This window comes from Phalacrocorax aristotelis, chromosome 6 (genome assembly GCF_949628215.1).
Source record: "Phalacrocorax aristotelis chromosome 6, bGulAri2.1, whole genome shotgun sequence".
In the NCBI taxonomy this organism is placed as follows: domain Eukaryota; kingdom Metazoa; phylum Chordata; class Aves; order Suliformes; family Phalacrocoracidae; genus Phalacrocorax; species Phalacrocorax aristotelis.
Window position 1 is genome coordinate 13391538 of NC_134281.1, and position 22007 is coordinate 13413544.

General features: G+C 44.7%; 1 protein-coding gene across 6 annotated transcripts in view; it reads right to left on the reverse strand.

Annotated features, from left to right (window-relative positions):
* Positions 1-22007, reverse strand: part of CHCHD6 (coiled-coil-helix-coiled-coil-helix domain containing 6) — a 117803-nt gene that overhangs the window by 11071 nt on the left and 84725 nt on the right. For 3 of the 6 annotated variants that reach the window (XM_075096012.1, XM_075096010.1, XM_075096008.1), the window contains one exon: positions 843-935. The exons of the other annotated variants lie outside the window; for them this stretch is intronic. In XM_075096012.1, coding sequence (XP_074952113.1) covers positions 858-935 — 78 coding nt within the window. In that variant the 3' untranslated portion in view covers positions 843-857. Of the gene's footprint in view, positions 1-842; positions 936-22007 lie in introns of those variants that run through there. 6 annotated transcript variants of the gene reach the window in all.

The following is a 22007-nucleotide window of genomic DNA, read 5'->3' on the forward strand; positions in this document are numbered from 1 at the left end:
TCCTCCACTGCAAATATACGGTCCTGCATCTGTGTCAGGACAGAGACTTGCTTCCATCTGTCTCAAACACATCTTTTCCAAAGAGGACCTAAAGGTCCAATATTTAACAGGAGCATCTGAAAGTGTATTAAGAGACTGGAAAAGAAAGTGACGGTTTCTAAGTGTGCTGTTCGCTTGTCTTGTGGACGCTGCCCAAGTGGAGGGGGAGCTTTCTTTTTTTTTTAAATATGACAAATTATGCTGGTCCCATCTTGTAATTACCCTCAGTGTGCAGCATGTCTGTTCGTGATAGATACCAGCGCAGCTGCTTAGGTGTCTGTTTATCTGCTAGAAAAGTATTGTCTATTTGGAACCAACTCATCCTAAAACAGTAGCCCCAGAAAGGGAAGAGAGAAAAGGGAGGGGGAGAGAGAGATGAGGGAGTTGTTGACTGGGAATACGTCCATGCTTCTGCTGCAAAGGTTCTGGCAAAAAGCAAGCATCATATTTAGTTTTAGCTACATCCTCTCTTCTCCTCTCCTAGACCATTCTTTTCTAGTGTCACTCAACACCTCTTTACACCCTCCTTCCCACAAGGCCCTCACCACTAACATACATTTCATTTCATACTTGCTACCTGTGGAAACAAAGCTAGCCCACAGCTGCCTTCTGCAGGTCTGTGGCAATGCAGAGGAGCTCTCAGGACCCAACCTGAACAGTCCGCAGTTAAAGATAGGTAAAATTTAAAAGAAAAACAAAACAGAAAGGATGGGGAAAGAAAGAGTGAAGCGAGGGAGAAAGTACAAAAAAAGAAAAAGACAATCAAAGGGTATTTATATTTTGTGTTTAAAGAGACTTTAAGCAGGAACTTGCCAATTTTACGTAGCCAGGATTAGAACAGAATGAACTCGAACACTTCGTCCTTCTGCAGAGCCCTCTGAGCTGAATTTCACTCTCTGCAAAATGGCCAATATAGAAATAAGCTCATAAATCCCTGTGAAGTAAGTAACTTCACATTACTCTTGGGGAAACAGAGGCGGGGACAGATTCATTAATCCAAGTAAATGAACTTGTGAAGCAGCCTGGATTTCTGAATCCTCATAATGTCCCATACAAGAAACAGCACCCAGGACTGAGCAATTTCCGTGCCATGCTGCCTGGCACAAGCAAAGCAAGACACTTGAACAGATGAGAATGTTTTTAGAAATGAAAAATACAGTCGTTAACCACACCTGCCCTAGCCAGGTAAACATGCATTCTTATTAAAACATGTTGTATTACTTTGAAATGGCTCCCACCATTTCACTTGTTCCATTGTTAACACCAAAGACCAAGGTCACATCTGTAAGATGCTGCCTCAAAGCCTGTTGAGTAGCAGAGAGCTGCAAAACCTGTCTGAACGGGTGGGTACATATTCCAGTGGCTCAGCACTGCCAGGGTTAGCCTGTTCGTAATACCCAAACTAGCAAGGTTAGGGATGGCTTTGATGTCATCATTATTCTGAAGCCTGTGCATATTCTGAGAGGATGCTGCTACAGGCTGGTACTCTGCCTCCTGCTTACCAAATACAACTTCCATGCGTGCACAGAGGAAAGCTGGGTCTTTTAAAGCTGTTTAGACAGTTATATATACACAAAGAGCTTTATAAGACATTTAGGTTAAAGAATTGTTGAATCCAGCACTGAATCAAAGACCTGACTTTTAAGATAAGGAACTGTCCCTTAATTTTGTGTGTGTGTGTGTGTGTGGTGGCGTTGGTTTGTTTGTTTTGAAGATAATGAAATTCCACGTGTAAGATGGTATCAGTCAGTTGAGCTTAAATTGTGTAAGGTCATCGTCATTACTGTGACTTAAAACTGAGACTTGCATTCAGAAAGCTCAACATAAATTTTGGGAGGCAATAAAAGTTAACAGAAAGTCTAGCTGCTCCCACATGCGGAAGGCTAATCCTACCACCTCTTGTCCACGATCGGTCCACAGCTACATTCTTACACATGAATGGTCTGAGGGCATCTACTGACAGCTACCAAAGCACCATCCCTGGATGATGCTGACCAAAGGCCTCCAAGCACCAAGCTCTGAATTACACAAACTGAGCCCGGCCCCACTGATGGCAGCCAGCCTTAGCTTTTCAACCAGCCTGGGAAGGAAACACAGGCGTGCAAACACAAACGCACACCCCAGCCCACCCACCACAGGGGGACAGGCCGGTCACTTGATTTGCAGAGAGCTTTTCCGTTCGTCACACTCTACTTACTGCAGCATTCGAAGAGACAACCCACTCCCCTTTTCACATGCTCTGTGGTAGCCATTTCTCCAGAGCTGCCCATCATTTCCTTATCAAGCAGTAAAAATGTAGGATCACTAGAGACACAGCTCAGCCTTGCTGAGATTTCACTCTCTCAGCAGGTTGTAAATGCCCCTATAATGTTGGCTTTTTTAATCTTGTGTTATTATTACCCGCGGCTGCCATTCAGTCTGCAGAGAATAAAGCGCCAAGGCTTTCAGGACCCACACAATGGCTCTGTGCGTTTGCCAGCGGCTGGACAAACAATACCTCTGTGTTTCAGCTTTATTGGAAACCTTTCTGTTGTGGGAGTCTTGACTGCATGCGTCCCTCCACTCCGGCGATGCAGAGGTGTGAACGTGTTCCCACAAATTCATCAGTGATTTCAGGAGCATGTGCCTCCACGGCTGTCTACAGAACCAACATGAAAGTGTGTGGGCAGCTGCCTGCAAGCCCAGTGTGTCCCTGCGAGCCCTATGGGGGGACACAGATATGGGCCTGTAGAGCCAGTCTGTCTTCTCTACAGATCAACCAGGGTTACAAAGCTGAACAGGGCCCCTCCATGAATAATTACGTTCATCTCTGTGTAAACGGTGTTGCCAGGTCATATGGAAGTCTGATTATGTATGACATAGCTATGAAAATGTCAAAGCTCCACTTCCCAGAAACATGTTCTTACATGAAATCTTGGCTTCTGCTTAAAATTAAAGCACCCGAGATCTTCCTGTTTGCAAGGAAGGCTTGAAAAGTGGAACAACAGAAAAAGCACAAATTGGAATGCAAACAAGATTTGAAAAATGCAGGGGTCTTCTAATTTGGGAAGACTGATTTTTTTGGTCAGTTCGTTATTGCTTGCAGGGGACACTGCAGACGTATGAACTCTTACAGAGCTGCAAATATTCCCTCACTCAAGAAAATGAACCATGCTGCACACTCTTCACATATTTAAAACCCAAGAGAGAAGTCAGAAACTCCCCCAAAACCACAAGGTTGACTTGTAAAACTGTTTAGAAAGACGCTGGGGTTATTTAATTTGCCTTCTGATTTTGAGCACCTGTGTCACATTCTCATACCACTGCTGTCTAGGCAGGAGAGCTAGATTTTTTTATTTTATTTATTCCTTCCTTTTCTTTCTTTTTTTAAATAAAATCCAAACTAAGATTCTCATGTACTTGTAAAACTTCAGGAACAACTCCACAAAACTAGGGCAACAGAAAACATGCCAAATACTTCAAGGCTTGGCAACAGTGAGTGCCTGCCTGTCTCTCTGTGGCAGGAGGAATGTCTGTCTCAGCCAATGTTTCCGAGTAAGAATGTCTCATCCTGATAGCCCGTGTACATATAAAACACCTATGCTGTCAGCTCTCCAAGAAAAGACCTTGACATTTTGCAGGAAACCATATCCCCATCTCCCCTGAATATCAGCAGAAGGCAGAAAAACGTGGTAGCTCTGAAAATGTAAGAATCAGGTGCTGCCTTCAGCAAGAATTCAAGTTAAAATGGAAGAGGCAGTGCTGAAATGAGCACAGGCCAAGGCACTGGACTTGGGAGTACCAAGGAAGCACCTTCCAGGTTTCCCAGACCCACGTCCACAGCTGGCCTGTCCCACTCCTCCTCTTGTGAGCCAAGAGAAGAGATATTTTGAAAGGGAGGAAATTGAGGCTTTTCTACTTTTTAAAAACAAACAAACAAACCCAAAACCTCCACAAATAAAATGTGAATGGTTTCAGCACATAGTGTATTATTGTTGCAATATTATGTGCCTCATGCACCTGGAGAGACAAACTGCAACCCACTCTCTGAGCTCTAACTTTATGGTAACTGGGCTGGCATGGGAAGATGAGCTCTGCTCTCTGCAGACAGAGTAACTAGATTGCAGTGTTCTCTTCCCAAAAAGAGTAACGAGGTGCCGAGAGAACCTGCAGAGGTGTCAGAGAAACAGATGCTATTAGACCCTTCGCAGGCCAGAGACAGATATAAGAATAACACAATACCAGCATAACAGGACCTTATCAACAGCCTTGCAAGTGCTAAGAAGTGGAAGCTGAGCAAAGGCTGTGACATCTGTCTGCATCACAGCCCTGCTTTTACTGCCTTCTGACTTCCTACACCATCCATGTGTCCAAACAGCTTTGAAGCAAGAAACAGCGAGACAGGCAGGTGAATCTGAACTCCTATCAGCTGTCTGAAGAGACAGTATGAACACCTTACGTTTCAGTAACACTTCTCATCCACGTTTCTGAAACGTCCATTCAACCTCAACGCTCCAAACCACAGAAGTAATATCTGCCCAGGTAGAGACGGGCAAATAAACACAAGTTAAATGACTGCTCAAGGTTGTCCAAGGACTACTAGAGAGAGACACACATGCCTAGCAAGTAGATTACTCTTCCCTTTTGAAAGGCACGTAGACACACACACTCACGCACTGGGGATTGAAGCTGCTTAGCCAGGTGTGGAGCCTGCTGTGATCAACACAGCTTCACTGAGCAGTGACTCTTCTTGCTGCTGTTTCACTGGTGCTAAAATGTAAAAAAGCAAACCTTTGTAACAAAATTCATTCAAACAGATGCAAATAGGGATGGGAGATTTTGCATCCGGGCTATACATCCTATACATCCTATTTGTCTGCTAGTTATTAAATTACCCACAAGCCATCAACAATTCAAGACTCTCTCTGAGAGGCAGAGATTAACTAGGAATTGCTATGCAGAAATGCTTCTCATTTCTCTCTCTAGCGAGATCAGCCTCATGATGAGTTGCAGACATTTGGGAACAAAGGTGAGCTTTCCTGCAAGAAATGAGAGGCACAGAAAGATAGGAAAATGCTACTACAGGGAAGAGAGGATTTGCAAGGTGAGAATCTATCAGGAATGGTTTCACACACACACTGCAAGCCACGGACTCTGATCAAATGCACTCATGTATCTGGAGCACAGGAAGCCGTACTTCTGTCCAAGCACTAATGCAAATGAGATTTTCAGTGAAAGACAATGAAGCCAGTATGTAAATATTAATTTAACAATCTAGTTGACAAAGCCTCAGCTGATCTATAAATATCTGGTTTATTAGCAGGTGATGCTGAAGGCAGCTATCCTGGCTCCTCTTCCCACAATCCCCTGTGCCATCTTGTTTTTATTGACCCCAGAGATGCGGTGATTTGACTGTACGCAGCTTGCTTCACCACCACTACCTGCAGAGTAGCTACAAACACTTGACAATACAATACATATTTATCAAGGCGCTTACACGACAAGGATCCTGTGGCACTATGCACACAATGGCTCACAGTCCTCAATTAAAGGGAGCAAATGGTTTACAAAACTAGAAGAATCATGCAGCCTTACTTTTAAGCAGGAGGCAACTGAGGAGCTGGTCATTCGGATGCCATCAGGCACTTAGGGAATGACTGACTCAGATCCAGAGCCAGGCACTGTCCGTTCGCATTTACACTGCAGACTTGGTAAATTAAGCATCAAGAACAAGAATACCTTTAACAACTCTAGGCTGCCAAAGCAGCATTTTGCCATCTCAAAACAAGGTGTCAAAATCCTGATCTCTTTCTCCAGTTTTATTTCATCTGGAATTATTATTTTATAATGCATAATAAATCTAACAATTCTTCACCATCTCTTTGGGCCGCACACGCGGGAATCCCTTTTTTCACCCAGGCATGAGACAGCTGTTTAACAACGGACAGCAACACCAAACCAGAGTTTGGGGCCAGCAGTCAAGAACATTGCATCCTGGTAAAACTGATGCGGCATTTGGATCAACACAACAGAATTGCCCTGACTGCAGTATGGCCAGCCTCCATGGAAACCACGTGAATTATGATGTTTTAGACTATTCATGTGGATTTGTATATATTCTCCAGAAGTCTTTAAAGCCTCAGTCTTCCTCTTGCAGCAAAGAGCAGCAACAACGTACTTGATGGGTTGGGCTCGTAAATAGGCAGATTGAATTACAGGAACAGAATGGACTTTGTTATCCCTCCCTCCCACTTGCTTCAAGTTTCTAAAGAAACCTCTGAAGACAAGAAGTTACTATGTTTCTCCTACCCATATGATAAGCAGAAAGAAAAAATTAAACCCCACACAATCAATGCTTTTTTTTTTTCCTCCATAAGGTCCATCATATTCTTACAGCTTGCCAGTGGCCGGCTCTAGGGTTTACCCCGACAGGGAACCTGCTGTGCCGGGCACTGTGTCAACCCTGGCAAGGGCAGAGGACTCGTGACAGGGAAGTCTACACTGCAGTCGGAGCGTGCAGAGGCGTACTGGAGCTCTGCTGGCAGAGTCCAGGTACGTACCCTGCACACAGTGTACCCCGCTGCTGCACCCTCGATTCTCAACAACTGCTCACTCGATTCAGTGACAAACATTTCCAGAACACCCACTTGTGCTGCCATGGCATGGCAGATACGCTCTAAAAGATCACAGTCATCTTCGCCAATGGCAGTAAGGTTCCCTACGCAGCAGGCTTTGGACACAGAACTGTTCCTTTATTTGTCTGAAGAACAAATATTTGCAAATTTTGTTTTTAAAAGTTTTAAATACAAGGGTTAAACTGATATTTATATGATTGCAACCCTGTGATAGTCTTGCAGGCTGGCTTTTATGACCACTAGGGTCTGTGGAAAGGAAACTTTTGCAATAAATTTCACTTACTAAACTATCTTTTCTGAGTGGATGGCCTTCTGTTTCCCATTATTTATGGAAATAAGATAGAGGACTCTGACTTAGCAGAATAGAAACTTAAAGCCATGCTCAGAAACCCTGAGGAATTAGTAAGAGAAGTGCTACACGTTGCCAAATTGATCATAAATAATGAGTTGTTCTCATTAATCAATTATTAAAAAAACCTACTATAGTAATCATCTTTACTATATTATTAACTCTGATAAAACTGTCATAAATCTAATAGCAATAGATGTAAGCAGCACCAAGGAAAAACTGAAACATTTTACATAGTTCAGTAAGCGCAGGATGCTGCAACAAGGCTGCAGAATAGCCTTCACAGGAGAAATCCACACAGTTGCTGTCTCCTTGGTCTTTGATGTAAAGCTACTTGTAAACCTGCAGTGCCAAATGACTCAGAAGCAGCTTGCTCTCTTCCCCAAACCTCTACTTGTGCCATTTCCTGTAGCTCTTGCAAAGGTGCTGCTTCCTTTGTCCGCTGTCTCCTTTTCCTATCAGCATATCCATTGCCCAGATCCTTGATTTCACAGCCCAGCCAGTTGTAATCCAGGAGTGCTTACAAGGCAGGACCCGAACAAAAGTTTAACTAAGTTTCATTTTGTCTGAAGTAAATTTCAAGCTACCAGAGCACAGATGAAATCCAGCTTATCCAGAGTAATTCATTCTTCACACTTGTTTAAACATGGTCACTCACCGAGGACAGACTGGCAGCCTTCTCTGTGGGTTGTAGACTCCACCGCACTGTTAGGAACTGTGCTGAGACAAGTCCACATCACATGTCAGTGGAGATGGACTGCATGCTTCAGCTCTGGGATGGAAAGATCAAACTGCTAGATAGGTTCTCTTCCTTGCCGGGTGTGCTAGTTTTTATCAACGGGAAAAGCCAATTAAAGTTGATAAAGACATGTTCTCTGCTGATTTTTCCTTACTGCCCACTGCTCAGTGCTAGTATAATGGATAATGTTCTGCCTGTGGGTGTATTTTCTAAGATCTGTCAGTTCTGACAGCATTTTGGCACCTGGATAACTCAAGATTTATACCGAGGGTCCAGGATTGCACCATTTCTCAGTAGCTGATGGATACATTTTTCAGCAGGGCTTCCCTAATTAAAGGGCTAGAAAGAGATGGGATCAGATTGATAGGTTTTGCAGTCAGATGTTTTATGCTTAGTTTGATGAATTATAAATCACCTTTTGCAACTTTTGGAACACATGAGAAGAGCACGCAAGAGAAACTACAGCAATGTGCCCAAAATATCAAAATATAATTACTTATTTTCAAATTCCACCTCTGTCCTTATGGCAAGACCGTTAAAGACTTACTCAAGAAAAGCAATGCTCATTGAAAAGGGAAAAAAAAGTGTTTTTTATATATATATATATATATATATATATATGTAAAAGAAAACTGATGCTACGAAATGAGACACTGCTGCTCTGGAGGTACTCCCACATGCAAGTGTTTTGCCCCAGACAGGACACGAAAGGTGCAGCCCTCCTCCTTTGAGCATCACCTTAGGCTGGGAACACAGCACTGGTATTTGAGTACCTCACACAGCTCAATTAGCATCCTCGCCTGCCAGACCAGTGGGAAGGTTTGCCTTGTCCTCAGCTGTCACAGCTAGAGAAACTACTATCATATTTAATGCTTTGACTTTAATACTCGTAAAGCTGTGTGAAGACAATGTATTCTGTGCTGGCTTCGTTGTCTCTGTCACAGCCCCTTCCCTATATATAATGAAATGTAACTCCAGAGAGGCCAGTGGCAAGATCTTTCAGAATAACCACAGCTTGTTCTGGTCTTAAGGAGATCTGCAAGTACTGAGCTCCTCTTGGGGGGGTGAGGGGAGAACAACAACAAACCCCAAAAAACAGGATGTAAAAGCCCAGTATCACAAAGTGAAAGTTCACGAGTTCCTTGCCACTAGAGGGTTGTTCAGAGCAATGCACCCTTAAAGCCATAGAAAAAGTCACAGAATAACCATCTGGAACGGGGGAAAATATTTGTTGGTAATTTAAAACATGAAACCAAAGAAATACAATGCAGAGCAACCAGGATGTGAAAAGCATTTTCAGGCACTGAGAGGTTAAAACAATTATTTGAACAGCTGGGAAAATTAAAATGGTAAAATAATAGCTACCCTTCAAAATTCTACAGATGTAAAGAGACTCTTCAATGAATAACTGATAAAGGGGAAAAAAACATTTTTAAAGAGAAATTGTTTCATGCATGAAGGTCACACAAGTAACAGCTCCTCTTAAGAACCTGGATTTTCAGACTTCGCAAGAGATAAAGTGGTGGGTTAACACAGCAGCCTTTTACCTCTAGGGACCACCCAGGGTCAAACCCTGAATACTCCAAGTTACACACAAAAATGACTTCAGGCGTATCCTTTCTACTGCTTTTTTGGAAACTGTTCCCCACCACAGCAAAAGCAAGGTCACAGAGGATCACACCAGAACTGGGAAAGCAAACAAATTGCTACAACAAGAAATTCTCCCAGCACTGGCAGAGCTTCAATGGCTGCAGCAATTGGTGCAACCTTAGAGCAGAGCAGTTCAGATGATCTTACCACCCCGTTATCCAGAGCTCCCCCTTACGAACAGCCTGCTGTGGCAAGAATGTGGTGGTATGTGATTTTTCAGAAAAAAACTGAGAGCCTGTAATGAGCAGCTTGACTATTCAGGAAGGGTCTAAAAGGAAGAATAATGCCAGTCAGGATTGCAGTGTATGAGCCATGGTGTTCACAGCACCACTCATCAGGACAGGGTACATGGACAGACATATCCAGAGGACTCAATGCTCCAGCAGAGCCATTGTCAGGACAGGAGGAGCTGCAAGAACACAGCTGGGGAAGGTCTATCTCCCACCTGGCTCCCACTATCCTCCTCATGGGCAATGACTTCTCTCTCTCTACTACCTATTTTAAAACAAGAAACCAAAAATTTTCAGAAAGGCGAGAAAAAATTGACAACTGAATATGTAGCACTGCAGAGAAGAAATCAGCTGCATGGTGCCAGCTCTTGTTTCCGCTCCTCGCCCACTTCAAATGCACAACCTCTTCCACATAAACTCTGAGCAAACTGTTACAAGGACAGCAACTGAACACACCTCATCAGAGTCCAAAAACATGTATCCTTTGGCAGAATCCATCCACCCCAGCAGTCAATTCTTCTATCATTCATACATATCATTTCACCAGTCTCCAACTAGAAAGTCTTAACTATTACTTTTTTCTTTAAGTCAAAGAAAGAAGTTAGACAGCATAAACACTGAGCTCCTCCTAGAAGAGGACTTTTTCTCTCATCAAAAGAATTTGTTATTCCAGCATTATTGTAGCACTTCTGAAGAACCAAGATATAGCCTCCTCAATCTGTACGTTTCTTCTCTCCAGAGCAAAGCCTTCTTCAACGTACTCTGAACACGGTCATTGTACTTCTCCAGTTGACAATCATCTGGTAATGAGTCCTGATGCTGTCAGGCATCTCCTTTGATGGGTTAGGCTGCTCAGTAGTCAATTATACTAAAAGGAAACATGAAGAGGATGAGCCTGCAGCCTTCCCACACTTCTTGCTGCAATCACCTTGAACACCCCCAGCTACACAGACCAGGTTTGACCACTTCAAGGATCAGAAACGTCCAACATGTTGCAGAAAGGAGTAGTTCTTACCCTGTGTCTATGCCAAACCAAAGTAGCCTGTGACACAGAAAGTAACATGGCTGACAGAAAGTTATCCATTAGAGGTCTTTACCTTCCCATGGTCCTGAGGGACCCTGCGACACATTTTTACAAGAGCCAGGACCCTGGTATTCTGCCAGACTACATACATTTGGTCTAAACGAAAATTATGACTGCAGCTTTAATTCAATATGCTCTCCTTCGCTTCTGATCCTAATCTGCTGGTAAGAGCTGTTGGACCGGTAAGCACCTGCCTTTTTTTTTTTTCCCCCTTTAGGTGACTACATCACCATGCTGCCGGAATAGATGCCAGCCGCTGGAGTTGCACAGCAAAACCACGTAGGAAATTCACCGGCTGGGTACATAACCTGCCTTAGCGGAGCTGCTACTCATCCTGGGAAACCTGCAAATCCATCTCTGGTACCTAGTCATGGCACTGGTTGTGACAAGAATGTGGAACAGGAATATCCCAGCTTGTCCCCTCACCGTACCAGTGTGATGATCAGTCATCAGTCTTTTACTTGCCCATGGCAAACAGCATCCTGCAAGGTTGATGTGTAGTTAGGTAATATACTTTGGGATCCTTCAGGGTTAAAAAAAAAGAGTGCATATACCTGACAGGATGAGAAAGAAGCTGAAGCAGAAAAAGGTGTGAGACTTACACAAGCACCCACACCTTTCTACCCTCCCTCCATGGAGTCTCTGAATCTTACCCTTGTTTCCTGGAGTCAAACTCCCCTGTGCCAAGCAGCTTTCATGTTCAGTGAGGACCACAGGATTACTCTACATCCTTATGAGCTTCCAGTACTCAGAACCCAAAGATTTCTTTGCTCCTCTGATCAGCCATGTTCAGATGCATATTTAAAAATAAGACAGACACTGAACTCTGTCTTGCCCCCTGAGGGAACTGCAGCCTCCTCTTTCCAAACTGCCAGTTCAGTGCTGCAGGGAATAGGCAGCCTGGTGTCAGCTCCAATACAGATTTTAAAATGAAAGGAATGCAAACAAAGGGACAGAAGAGAGGAAAGGAGGGAGTGAGAGAATTCAGAGACACTGGAAGGAAGCAGGTGAAAAAATGAAGACAGAGGGGAAAGGAGAAATCTGAGCCCAAACTCTAGAAAGATGTGAGTAAATAAACAGATAGAAGGAGGAGGAAGCAGCAAAAATAGGCAATAGCATGTGTCTAACTTGCTCGTACATACTGTAAGAAAAATCCTATAGGTGCCCAGAACTGCTCACGCTAGAAGGTGAGGAGCATATCACTCAGTCATGGTGATATCAGTGAGCCACACACAGTTTAGAATATATGTGAAATATATGTTCAGGTCGGCAGTGATGAGGTAGCCGACAGAAGTACAAAGACAATCAAAAGGGACTTTAGAGAACTGGGGTGCTTACTTGAAGGATCAGGAGCACAGGTAGTGTTTTTCTTCATCCCATTGGTAGCCGGGAGACATATGTAAAGGAACAGGAAGTCCCATCTCATTAACACGTGGCTCAGAGGCTGGTGCCAGCTGCCAGCGGTGGAATTTTGTTGGGTTTTTTTTGATCATGGGGCAGTTTACATGGCACCAGGCCTGCTGGAGACAGATGGGGTTCACCTGTTGCAAAGGGGGAAAAGGATTCTGGCTCAGGAGTTAGCAGGCCTCATTGAGAACGCTTTAAACTAGATACGAAGGGGGAAGGGGATAAAACCAGGCTTACTAGGGTTGAGCCTGGGGGTGGCGTGCCTGTGTTGGAGAAGAGATCAACAGATCAACTGAAGTGCATTTACACCAATGCACGCAGCATGGGCAATAAACAGGGAAACTATGATGTGGTCGCCTTCACGGAAACATGGTGGGATGACTCACACAACTGGAGCGCTGCAATGGATGGCTACAAGCTCTTTAGAAGGGACAGGCAAGGAAGGAGAGGTGGAGGGGTAGCCCTGTATGTTAGAGTGTTTTGACTGTCTAGAACTCAACAACAGTAATGATAAGGTTGAGTGCTTATGGGAAGGCCAATAAGGGAGATATCCTGGTGGGAGTCTGTTACAGACCACCCAACCAGGATGAGGAGACAGATGAAGTACCCTACAAGCAGTTGGCTGAAGTCTCACAATCTCTAGCCCTTGTTCTCGTGGGAGACTTCAACTTACCAGGTACCTGCTAGAAATACAACACAGCAGAGAGAAAGCAGTCTCAGAGGTTCCTGGAGTGTGTGGGAAATTACTTCCTGATGCAGCTGGTAAGCGAGCCAAGCAGGGGAGGTGCCCTGCTAGTCCTGCTGTTTACGAACAGAGAAGGCCCTGGTGGATGACATGGTGGTCGGAGGCTGTCTTGGGCTCAGCAACCATGACATGACAGAGTTTTCAATTCTTGGAGAAGTAAGGAAGGGGGTCAGCAAAAACACTACCCCAAACTTCAGAAGGACAGACTCTGGATTGTTAAGGAGTCTGGTTAACAGAGTCCCTTGGGAGGCAGTCCTGAAGGGCAAAGGAACTCCAGGAAGGCTGGATGTTATTAAAGAAAGAAGCCTCAAAGGTGCAGAAGTAGGCCGTCCCCGTGTGCCGTAAGTCGAGCAGGCGGGGGAGGAGACCGGCTTGGCTGAAGAGTGACCTCTGGCTAGAACCCAAGAAAAAAAGGAGAGCTTACCACCTTTGGAAGAAGGGACAGGTGACTCAGGAGGACTACAAGTATGTTGTGAGGTTATGCAGGGAAAAGATTAGGAAGGTGAAGGCCCAGCTGGAACTTAAATTGGCTGCCGCTGTTACAGATAAAAAATGTTTTTATAAATATATCAGTGACAAAAGGAGGGCCAGGGAGAATCTCCCTCCTTTGTTGGATGCGGAAAGTAACCTTGCCAGGAAAGATGAGGAAAAGGCTGAGGTACTTAATGCTTTCTTTGCCTCAGTCTTTAATAGTCAGACTGGTCATCCTCAGGGTTGTCAGGCCCTTGTGCTGGGAGATGGAGCTAGTATGCAGAATGAAGTCCCAGTTGTTGAAGAGGTGGCAGTCACCGACCTGTTCCTTCACCTGGATGTTCACAAATCCATGGGGCTGGATGGGATCCACCCGAGGATACTGAGGGAGCTGGCAGAGGAGCTCGCCAAGCCACTCTCCATCATTTATCAGCAGTCCTGGTCAACAGGGAAGTCCCAGATGACTGGAAACCAGTGAATGTGATGCCCCTCTACAAGAAGGGTCAGAAGGAGGATCTGGGGAACTACAGGCCTGTCAGCCTGACCTCGGTGCCGGGAAAGGTCATGGAGCAGATCATCTTGAATGCCATTACGCGGCACGTGCAGGACAACCAGGGCATTGGGCTCAGCCAGCATGGGTTTATGAAAGGGAGGTCCTGCCTCACTAACCTGGTCTCCTTCTATGATAAGGTGACCCGCTTAGTGGATATGGGGAAGGCTGTGGACGTTGGCTACTTGGACTTTAGCAAGGCCTTTGACACTGTCTCCCACAGCATCCTCCTGGAGAAGCTGGCTGCTCACGGCTTGGACAAGTGCACTCTGTGCTGGGTTAAAAACTGGCTGGGCAGCCGAGCCCAGAGAGTGGTGGTGAATGGAGTCAAATCCAGTTGGTGGCCAGTCACGAGTGGTGTTCCCCAGGGCTCAGGGTTGGGGCCGGTCCTGTTCAATATCTTCATTGATGATCTGGATGAGGGGATTGAGTGCACCCTCAGTAAGTTTGTAGATGACATCAAGCTGGGTGGAAGTGTCGATCTGCTGGAGGGCAGGAAGGCCCTACAGAGGGACCTGGACAGCCTGCATCATTGGGCTGAAGCCAACGGTATGAGATTCAACAAGGCCAAGTGCCGGGTCCTGCACTTCGGTCACAACAACCCCATGCAACGCTATAGGCCTGGGGAGGAGTGGCTGGAGAGCTGCCTGGAGGAAAAGGACCTGGGGGTGTTGGTTGACAGCCGCCTGAACATGAGCCGGCAGTGTGCTCAGGTGGCCAAGAAGGCCAATGGCATCCTGGCTTGTATCAGGAATAGTGTGGCCAGCAGGAGCAGGGAGGTGATCATGCCCCTGTACTCGGCACTGGTGAGGCCGCACCTCGAGTACTGTGTTCAGTGTTGGGCCCCTCACTACAAGAAAGACATTGAGGTGCTGGAGTGTGTCCAAAGAAGGGCAATGCAGTTGGTGAAGGGTCTAGAGAACAAGTCTTATGAGGAGCAGCTGATTGAGCTGGGGTTGTTTAGTGTGGAGAAGAGGAGGCTGAGGGGAGACCTTATCGCTGTGTACAACTACGTGAAAGGAGGTTGTAGCGAGGTGGGGGTCGGTCTCTTCTCCCTAGTAACAAGTGATAGGATGAGAGGAAATGGCCTCAAGCTGTGCCAGGGGAAGTTTAGGTTGGACATTAGAAAAAAATTCTTCACCGAAAGGGTTGTCAATCATTGGAACAGGCTGCCCAGGGAAGTGGTTGAGTGTCCATGCCTGGAGGTATTTAAAAGAAGGGTAGACGTGGGTGCTTGAGGATATGGTTTAGTGGTGGACTTGGCAGTGATAGGCTAGTGGTTGGACTCAATGATCTTAAGGGGTTTTTCCAACCTTAATGATTCTATGATTCTGTGAAACATCCACAGCTTGCATTTCAATCACAGAATATCACAGAAGCACCCTAGAACAATTTATCCTTGCATATAGCTCAAACGTATGCTGTACACTGTCCTGAACTAATGAAGACCCACCCCAGTGCTAGCACGGCATTCCTAACCAACTTGAATTCCGCACACCACAAAACAAAATAAAACAAACCAAGAATACTATGGGGAAAATAACTCGGCAGTGCTATACAACACTTGATTCTGGTGCCAGTGTGTCAAAATAGGGATTCCTCAATGTCGCATGCTTCTAGATCCTGCCCAATAGGGTTGGCAAATTTCTGGTTTTCAAGCTTAAGACAAGGATTCCTAGCAATTAACTTCAAGGAAATAGTTTTGAAAGCCTTAAGACACTATTGGTCTATTGGGGCGGGGCGGGGAAGGTGGCAGGGAGAGAGGGAGATGGATAATCATGAAGTGCATAACTAGAAGTAAACTTACAAATAAGAAATTCCAAGTCAGAAGTCAGGACAGGTTCTTACAGCCCTACAGCACACAACTCTAGAATCTCATCAAAACTTCAGTGGCACTTGAGAAGTTTGTGCCAAGATCAGGAAACACTTCCAACTGTTGATTCTGATGCAATTATCAGGAAGAACACAAGCTTGCCTGAGGTGAAACATGCAGTATGGTGTGAACTTTCCATCCTGTTGTCAGGATGGACCAAGTACCATGCTCAAGTACAAATCAAACCTGATGAAGCCAAGGAAAAGTACCAACAGAGAGAGAAGAGCAAAACAAAGGACAAAGATGGAGCAAGAACCAAGGATTATGAGGAAGAGTAGGGACAGTTACAGCCTAGAAACTTGCAGAGCAGTTCAGAGCCACTGAAGAAATTCCCTCACATACCTGGCTGGTGGGTCCAAACATCAGTCGGATCCAAACCTGCTGGAGAGATTAACTGCAGACAGCTACAGATTAACACACAGTCCTTATAACCTTTTATCCACACGACAATGTACTAGACTGCTGTGCTTTGGAAGACTCTTCTCGAGGGAAGATGCCTACTTCAACCTCCAAGCACCACAACACTCCTACTGCTTTATGTTGTCCCTTAAGAAAAGCTTTTCATAGCAGCAATGAAAGCTTTTTGCACTGAACAGCTGGAACCAAAGTCAAAGCACAACCTGGCAGTTTTCTTGGCTGAACAGAGATGCCATTGAATCCAAGAGTCACAGGCAAAAAGCCCATATTGACAAAGGTTTGAGACAGTGGTTCAAGATATCAAGAGAATCAGAACTGCTATTTGCCGGATTTACAAGAAGAATATTTTGAACCTTATCCTTCTGCTACAGCTGGCATCCGGGGATTATCTCTCTTACTTCTCTTCCTTAAATAATTTTTCCATAACACCTATCAAAGCCACCACCCTCCCAGCAGCAGCAGCCAGGACTTGCTGTCAGGTCTCCCCAGATGCTCAGATTAGCTAGCTCTCTTCTCCATGTGGGAACTCTCAGATCCCACAACTTAGTGAAGCAAGGATTTGGATCTGAGACTCAAGTTTCCATGAGGGGATTTCTGTTATTATAGCAGATCTGGTTACAGACACAGCCACTGTGAACTATGTGACAGGATATGAACCCTTTTCTATATATTCCTGCTGTGTGATCTCACTCTTCATTTCTTCACATCCCCCTTTTCTCTATAGTATTGCAACACTTCATTGATTCAACACAATCAACAAGAGAGCATGAAGGCAGAGGCAGGCTCTCAGATTGGAACAGCTGGTTTTCTTGATCGCATCATGTCCCAAAGAGAGGTAAGGAATCACAAGAAAAGAGGCTGCTTATTCTCAACGGCAAACAACAACACACCGGAGAAGAAAGCACAACCCTGCTGACTGTGAGGAAAAGGCAGCAGTGGGATTTTGAATATATTTCACACTCCTTGATGGATCATGCCTGAAGATTTTGTGGGAAAGTGAAGCAGAGAGGAAACCACGCTTCAAAGCCTATCACTATACTCACAGGGCCTGTGAAAACTTTCTAAATACTATCCCCTGCTATACTGTCCAAAGCCCACATGCAGACCTGCTGACACAACCAATTCCTCAATGGCCACATTCCACAACTACTATGCCCTGCTCCCAGTAAGCTTTGGAATAAGCTCCTGTCAGTCATACCAAAGTGGGCTAATGATAGATGGACAAGGATTACCAGCGGGGACTGAAAAAGATGGTCAAAAGTCATTGACCCTGTGACCAAGCTCTGAACAAAGGCTGCTACTCATAATAGCCACCCACATCACAGCCAACAACCACACTGAGTACCCACCTGTGAGCTGACAAATCTTAGGCTATTCCACGCACAGCTGTCTGTTGCACTAGTCCTTGGACAGCACAACATTGCAAGGTCTCCTCTTCCCACATCTCAACCACTGTCCTGCCTCAACACGCAGCAGCAAAAACAAGCTACCAAGGAACTGAAAACTGTCTGCCTGTGGATCAGCAGGAGAAGGTGCTCAAGCCAGCAAGGTTCAGCAGTTGCTCTGCTCTGCAGAGCTTACGCTTCCCAAGCATGAAACATTTGACTGAACAACACAAAAAGGGGTGCAGGAAGCAAGACTGCAAGCTACCTTAAATCCATGAGCTCTGTTCTTCTTCCAGGCTGCTCAAACCTAATACCATATCTTTTACCTCGTCCTAAAATAAGAGAACATGCATTAAAGGATCAAGCTATTAACTTCTGAATGCTGGGCCATTTCTGTACCCCCTCTTGCAACAAGGGTTTTGCTTCCGTTTCTCAAAAGCAAAGAAGGAAATCTATACTTGGACAGAGAAGGCATATTCCAACGGACAATACCTTAAAAAAAAGCTGCTCTCTTTTCTCAGATGCTGAAGCACAAGCCAGCCCCTCAGACATCTAGGCAAGTCAGAGCATTCAAGTGGGAATTAGCAGTTTCATGAGCAGAACTGAAGTAACTTGGATTCCTCCAGATTCATGTCTCAAAGTAAAGTTCCTCTGTGACCAAACTGATGTCTAATAAAGGGCAAGTCAATACCATTCCCCCCTGTAAAAGCACTGCTGGGGTCCCTTCCCTCCACCTAATTGCCTGCTTTCACAAGATATACAGGAACTTATTACTTCAGAGCCTTTGTGCCTTCTGAGGAACATGACCGCAACTCACCAGCAGCTTCAGAGCACGCAGAGAATGGGACAGAAACCAGGCTCTCAGACGCACAACATGGTTATATGAGTACCGTTTCCTTAATCAGGGTAAAATTCCAGACATGTCTAGGTGGGAGCCATACATTCAGGGGAAGTGCTGGTGCATTAAACCCAGAACAGTGTTACCTGTGACACTTGAGCAGGCTCTGCCCTGCTCTCCAGGGGCTGCTCTGTATATGGCAAAGCTCCTGACCTTCCAACATCTGTTCAGTTTTTTATACAAAAGCAAGTCAGGAACCTGTAAGGCAGTACAACATCTTTGTTGACACTTCAGTCCCTGGGAAAGAAGCGTTCCTTTGGCTTTGCGTCAGCCACCTTTGGCCTTGTCAAAAAATAGTGCACAGCCTGTTCTCTCAAGCAAAGCCGTGTGCCTGTGCAAAGGTTCCCAGCAAACAGACAGGAGGCGGCAGCTGGAGAAAGGAGACCTGGGATCACTGCAATCTCGCCTTTTATGATTTACCCCCATGTACTGAACACAGCCTGGCTCTAATCCATCAGTGCAAGAAACCTGCTAATACACCTACATGGTTGGAGAGAGACTTTCCTGCATTTTATGGGGTTCTATGGCAGCAAACGTCAAGGCTCAGCAAAACAAGAACGCTCTAGGAGGAACTGCCTCACGCAGCCTGGAATCTCTCTTGCTCGTCTTCCAACCAGCATACATTTGATATTGCATTAAGTAAGGAATTGTGTGCATTCTGTTGTCTCAAGTGTATACCATAGCTTTGCGTGCACATAACCCCCCCATCAGCACAAGCTAGAACAAAGTATGACTTTCACATTTAATAGCTTTCAAAATGCTTGCTCTTCTTGAACAAAGTGGCACCCCATGTGCCTCAGATGTTTGGTAAAGGCTGGAAAGAGGGGAATTCATTAGAACATTACACCCTGTCTATCCTCAACAATGAGCCTGCTTTTTTTCCAGAAAGGTCAGTCTGGAGTCTGTACCGAAGCTTCAGGCTCTGCGTAGCTTTTGCAGAACAATAAGGTGGTCACTGGTGCAGTACAAGCTGTCCACAAAAATTTCTCTAGTGCACTCCAGCCCTATCACAGTGCCCTCATCATGTCAGCTTGAGGCACACACAGCTGGGAATAATCTTACCTGGATCACAGTGTCCAATACATTTTTCAGCGGCTGTCGACTTCTACAAGACTTGAGAAGATTTCCTGAGCCTCAGGATACTCCTGAACACACTTAGGCTTGGTACTAAAAGACAAAATGCAACTTTGATGTGCCAGGAGAAGTTAAACAGCCACCATCCTTGGATCCAGAAATATTATGGAGCTTGTTAAATCATGACAACCCTAAGTAGGCCACCTTCAGCACTACTGAAGACAAAAGCTCTCAACTGTTCCTGCTGACCAGGCCTGAAGGAAACTTCTTGTGTTCACACTCAGCAATTGGTGTACACCTGAATCGTGTCAGAGAGTCCAGAGAGTCATTAGAAGTGCCAATATAATTTACTGGCATATTGTGTTTAGCTGCAGCCAGTGCCCCAAAAGAAGTATATATTTTCTCCCTTCTTCCGCCCATGAAAATGAATCAGTAGAAGTGTCAGACATGAAATTAAGATGGCACTGAGATGGGACAAACAGTCATTCAGTCTTCTTTCTAATTCCTTTGGAGAGATCAACAAGTCTCCATACCATATCTATAACCAGAAATTCTCCTATTCTGTCAAAGAGCTTCTTTCATAAAGTTATCAAGTACATAATTGAAACAAAGTACATTACTTGCCCTGCTGCCTCACCCAGAAGATAAAAACCTAAATTCTTTGATAATTAGAAACTTTCTGATTTTTTTTTTAATCTTATGCCAATATACTCCTCTAAATCACACAGTTCTTCCTGAAGTTTATACCACAAAGATGTGTTTACTTGTACTTTTCTGAACCTCTTTCTGATCCTGAAGCATGCATGTAATCACTTTGCCAACTACAGTTTCAACCTTTGATCCAAAGGCTTACAGTCCTATCAGTGAAGAGCCTCTTCTAGAAGAGTGTCTTTTAAACAGAAGCAGTGCAGGCACCCACCATGTAGCTGGGCACTGCTTGTCTGATCCCCTAACAGGCAGCCCTACAAAACCCACAAGTCAGTTCAGTCCAGTATCACTTACCTAGTTCCAAAATAGTCAAGAGATCACTACATAGAAAAACCTCAAGGGCAGAAAAAAGGTGCTGTTAATATAACATCTAAACAAAGGTGTGTCTTAGAAGCTTAATTGCTTAAGTAGCTGGGCTGGGGCACCACACAGTACTAAAGAGGATAAACTCAGAACAACTGCAAGCCATGAGTAGGAAACATCATTCAGAAAATAAGACAAATGTAAAAGTTTTAGAGAAGTCCGCTCTGAATGAAGGCCGAAAAAAAATGTTGCAGCTGCTATCATCTCACAAAGTTTTGAGCTTGTTTTTTGTTCAGTTATCTGATTTCCTGAGGATATATATTGTAAATGAAACTTCAAACAAACAGAAAGGAGATTTGAAAATCCAGGAGTCTGTACAGGTACAAGTAACTGTAATGGGAAGGTACCATCTCAGACCTGGCAGAAGGACACCCACCTGCCAAAAGCTTGCATGACCTGGATAAGTGGGTGCTCCTTTCAGTTTTAAGACAGCATCCACAGCATATAAATCACCAGAACACTTGAAATAACCATCACTGACAAACCTGAAGAGGAATCCAGGAAACAAGTAAATTAAGAAAAACATTCTATATTTCCATATGAAACACTCAGATCAGGTCAGGACTGAAGGACACACTGCACAGAGAGGAAGCTGGAATGAGCACTGTGTGCACCTCAATATATTTAGGAGTTTAAAAATTTTTTTAAAATCTCATTATCTTCTTTCACCGATGTTAAATTCATTCTGAGAAGGGAACTAGGTACCTGCAAAGACACAAAAACACTGCAGATATAGTGGTGATTGTCCAGAGCTCCCAGTCCTCCAATAAAAGAACAGTGTAATAATGCTTTACTAATAGACTGAACCAAGTAACCCTTAGCTTTCCATTACACAGCTCAGTGACCCAACAGATGATCTACTCAGAAAAATAAACCCAGTCCTTGCAGGCAGCAGTTGTAGACTGATAAACTGAGTGGGAAGAGAATGCAGAGGCAGGTGGGTAGATGTAATCAGAAATGACAGAAAGATAAGCAGGCAGAGGGCAAGCAGAGAGCTTGAAGAACAGAGGCAGAAGAGCTGATATTTTACAGTGTAGATATTCAAAAAGTTCAGTCAACAGCTTTCCAATAGCATTATTTTAAGAATCATTCCACTAATATAGGCAGGGAACCAGCTGCTTGCAAAATGACCTTTAAACCCTACCTACCATACCTTGTTATACTAATTCAGAGCTGGAGGTTGGCTGATCCTGAAATCCATTTATACAGGACAAAGAGGCATTCAGCAGGGACAAAGAGCAAACACATTGTCAAAGTAATTTTGTCTGCATTTCTGGATGCACAGTCAGGCTTAACACAGTAGAGCAGCGTGCTTCTCCAACTTCAGAAACAACAAGATACACAAGACGCTGCAACACCATCCTAACTCAAGGCTTCACTACCTGCTTCCATCACATTACAAAGGTAACAA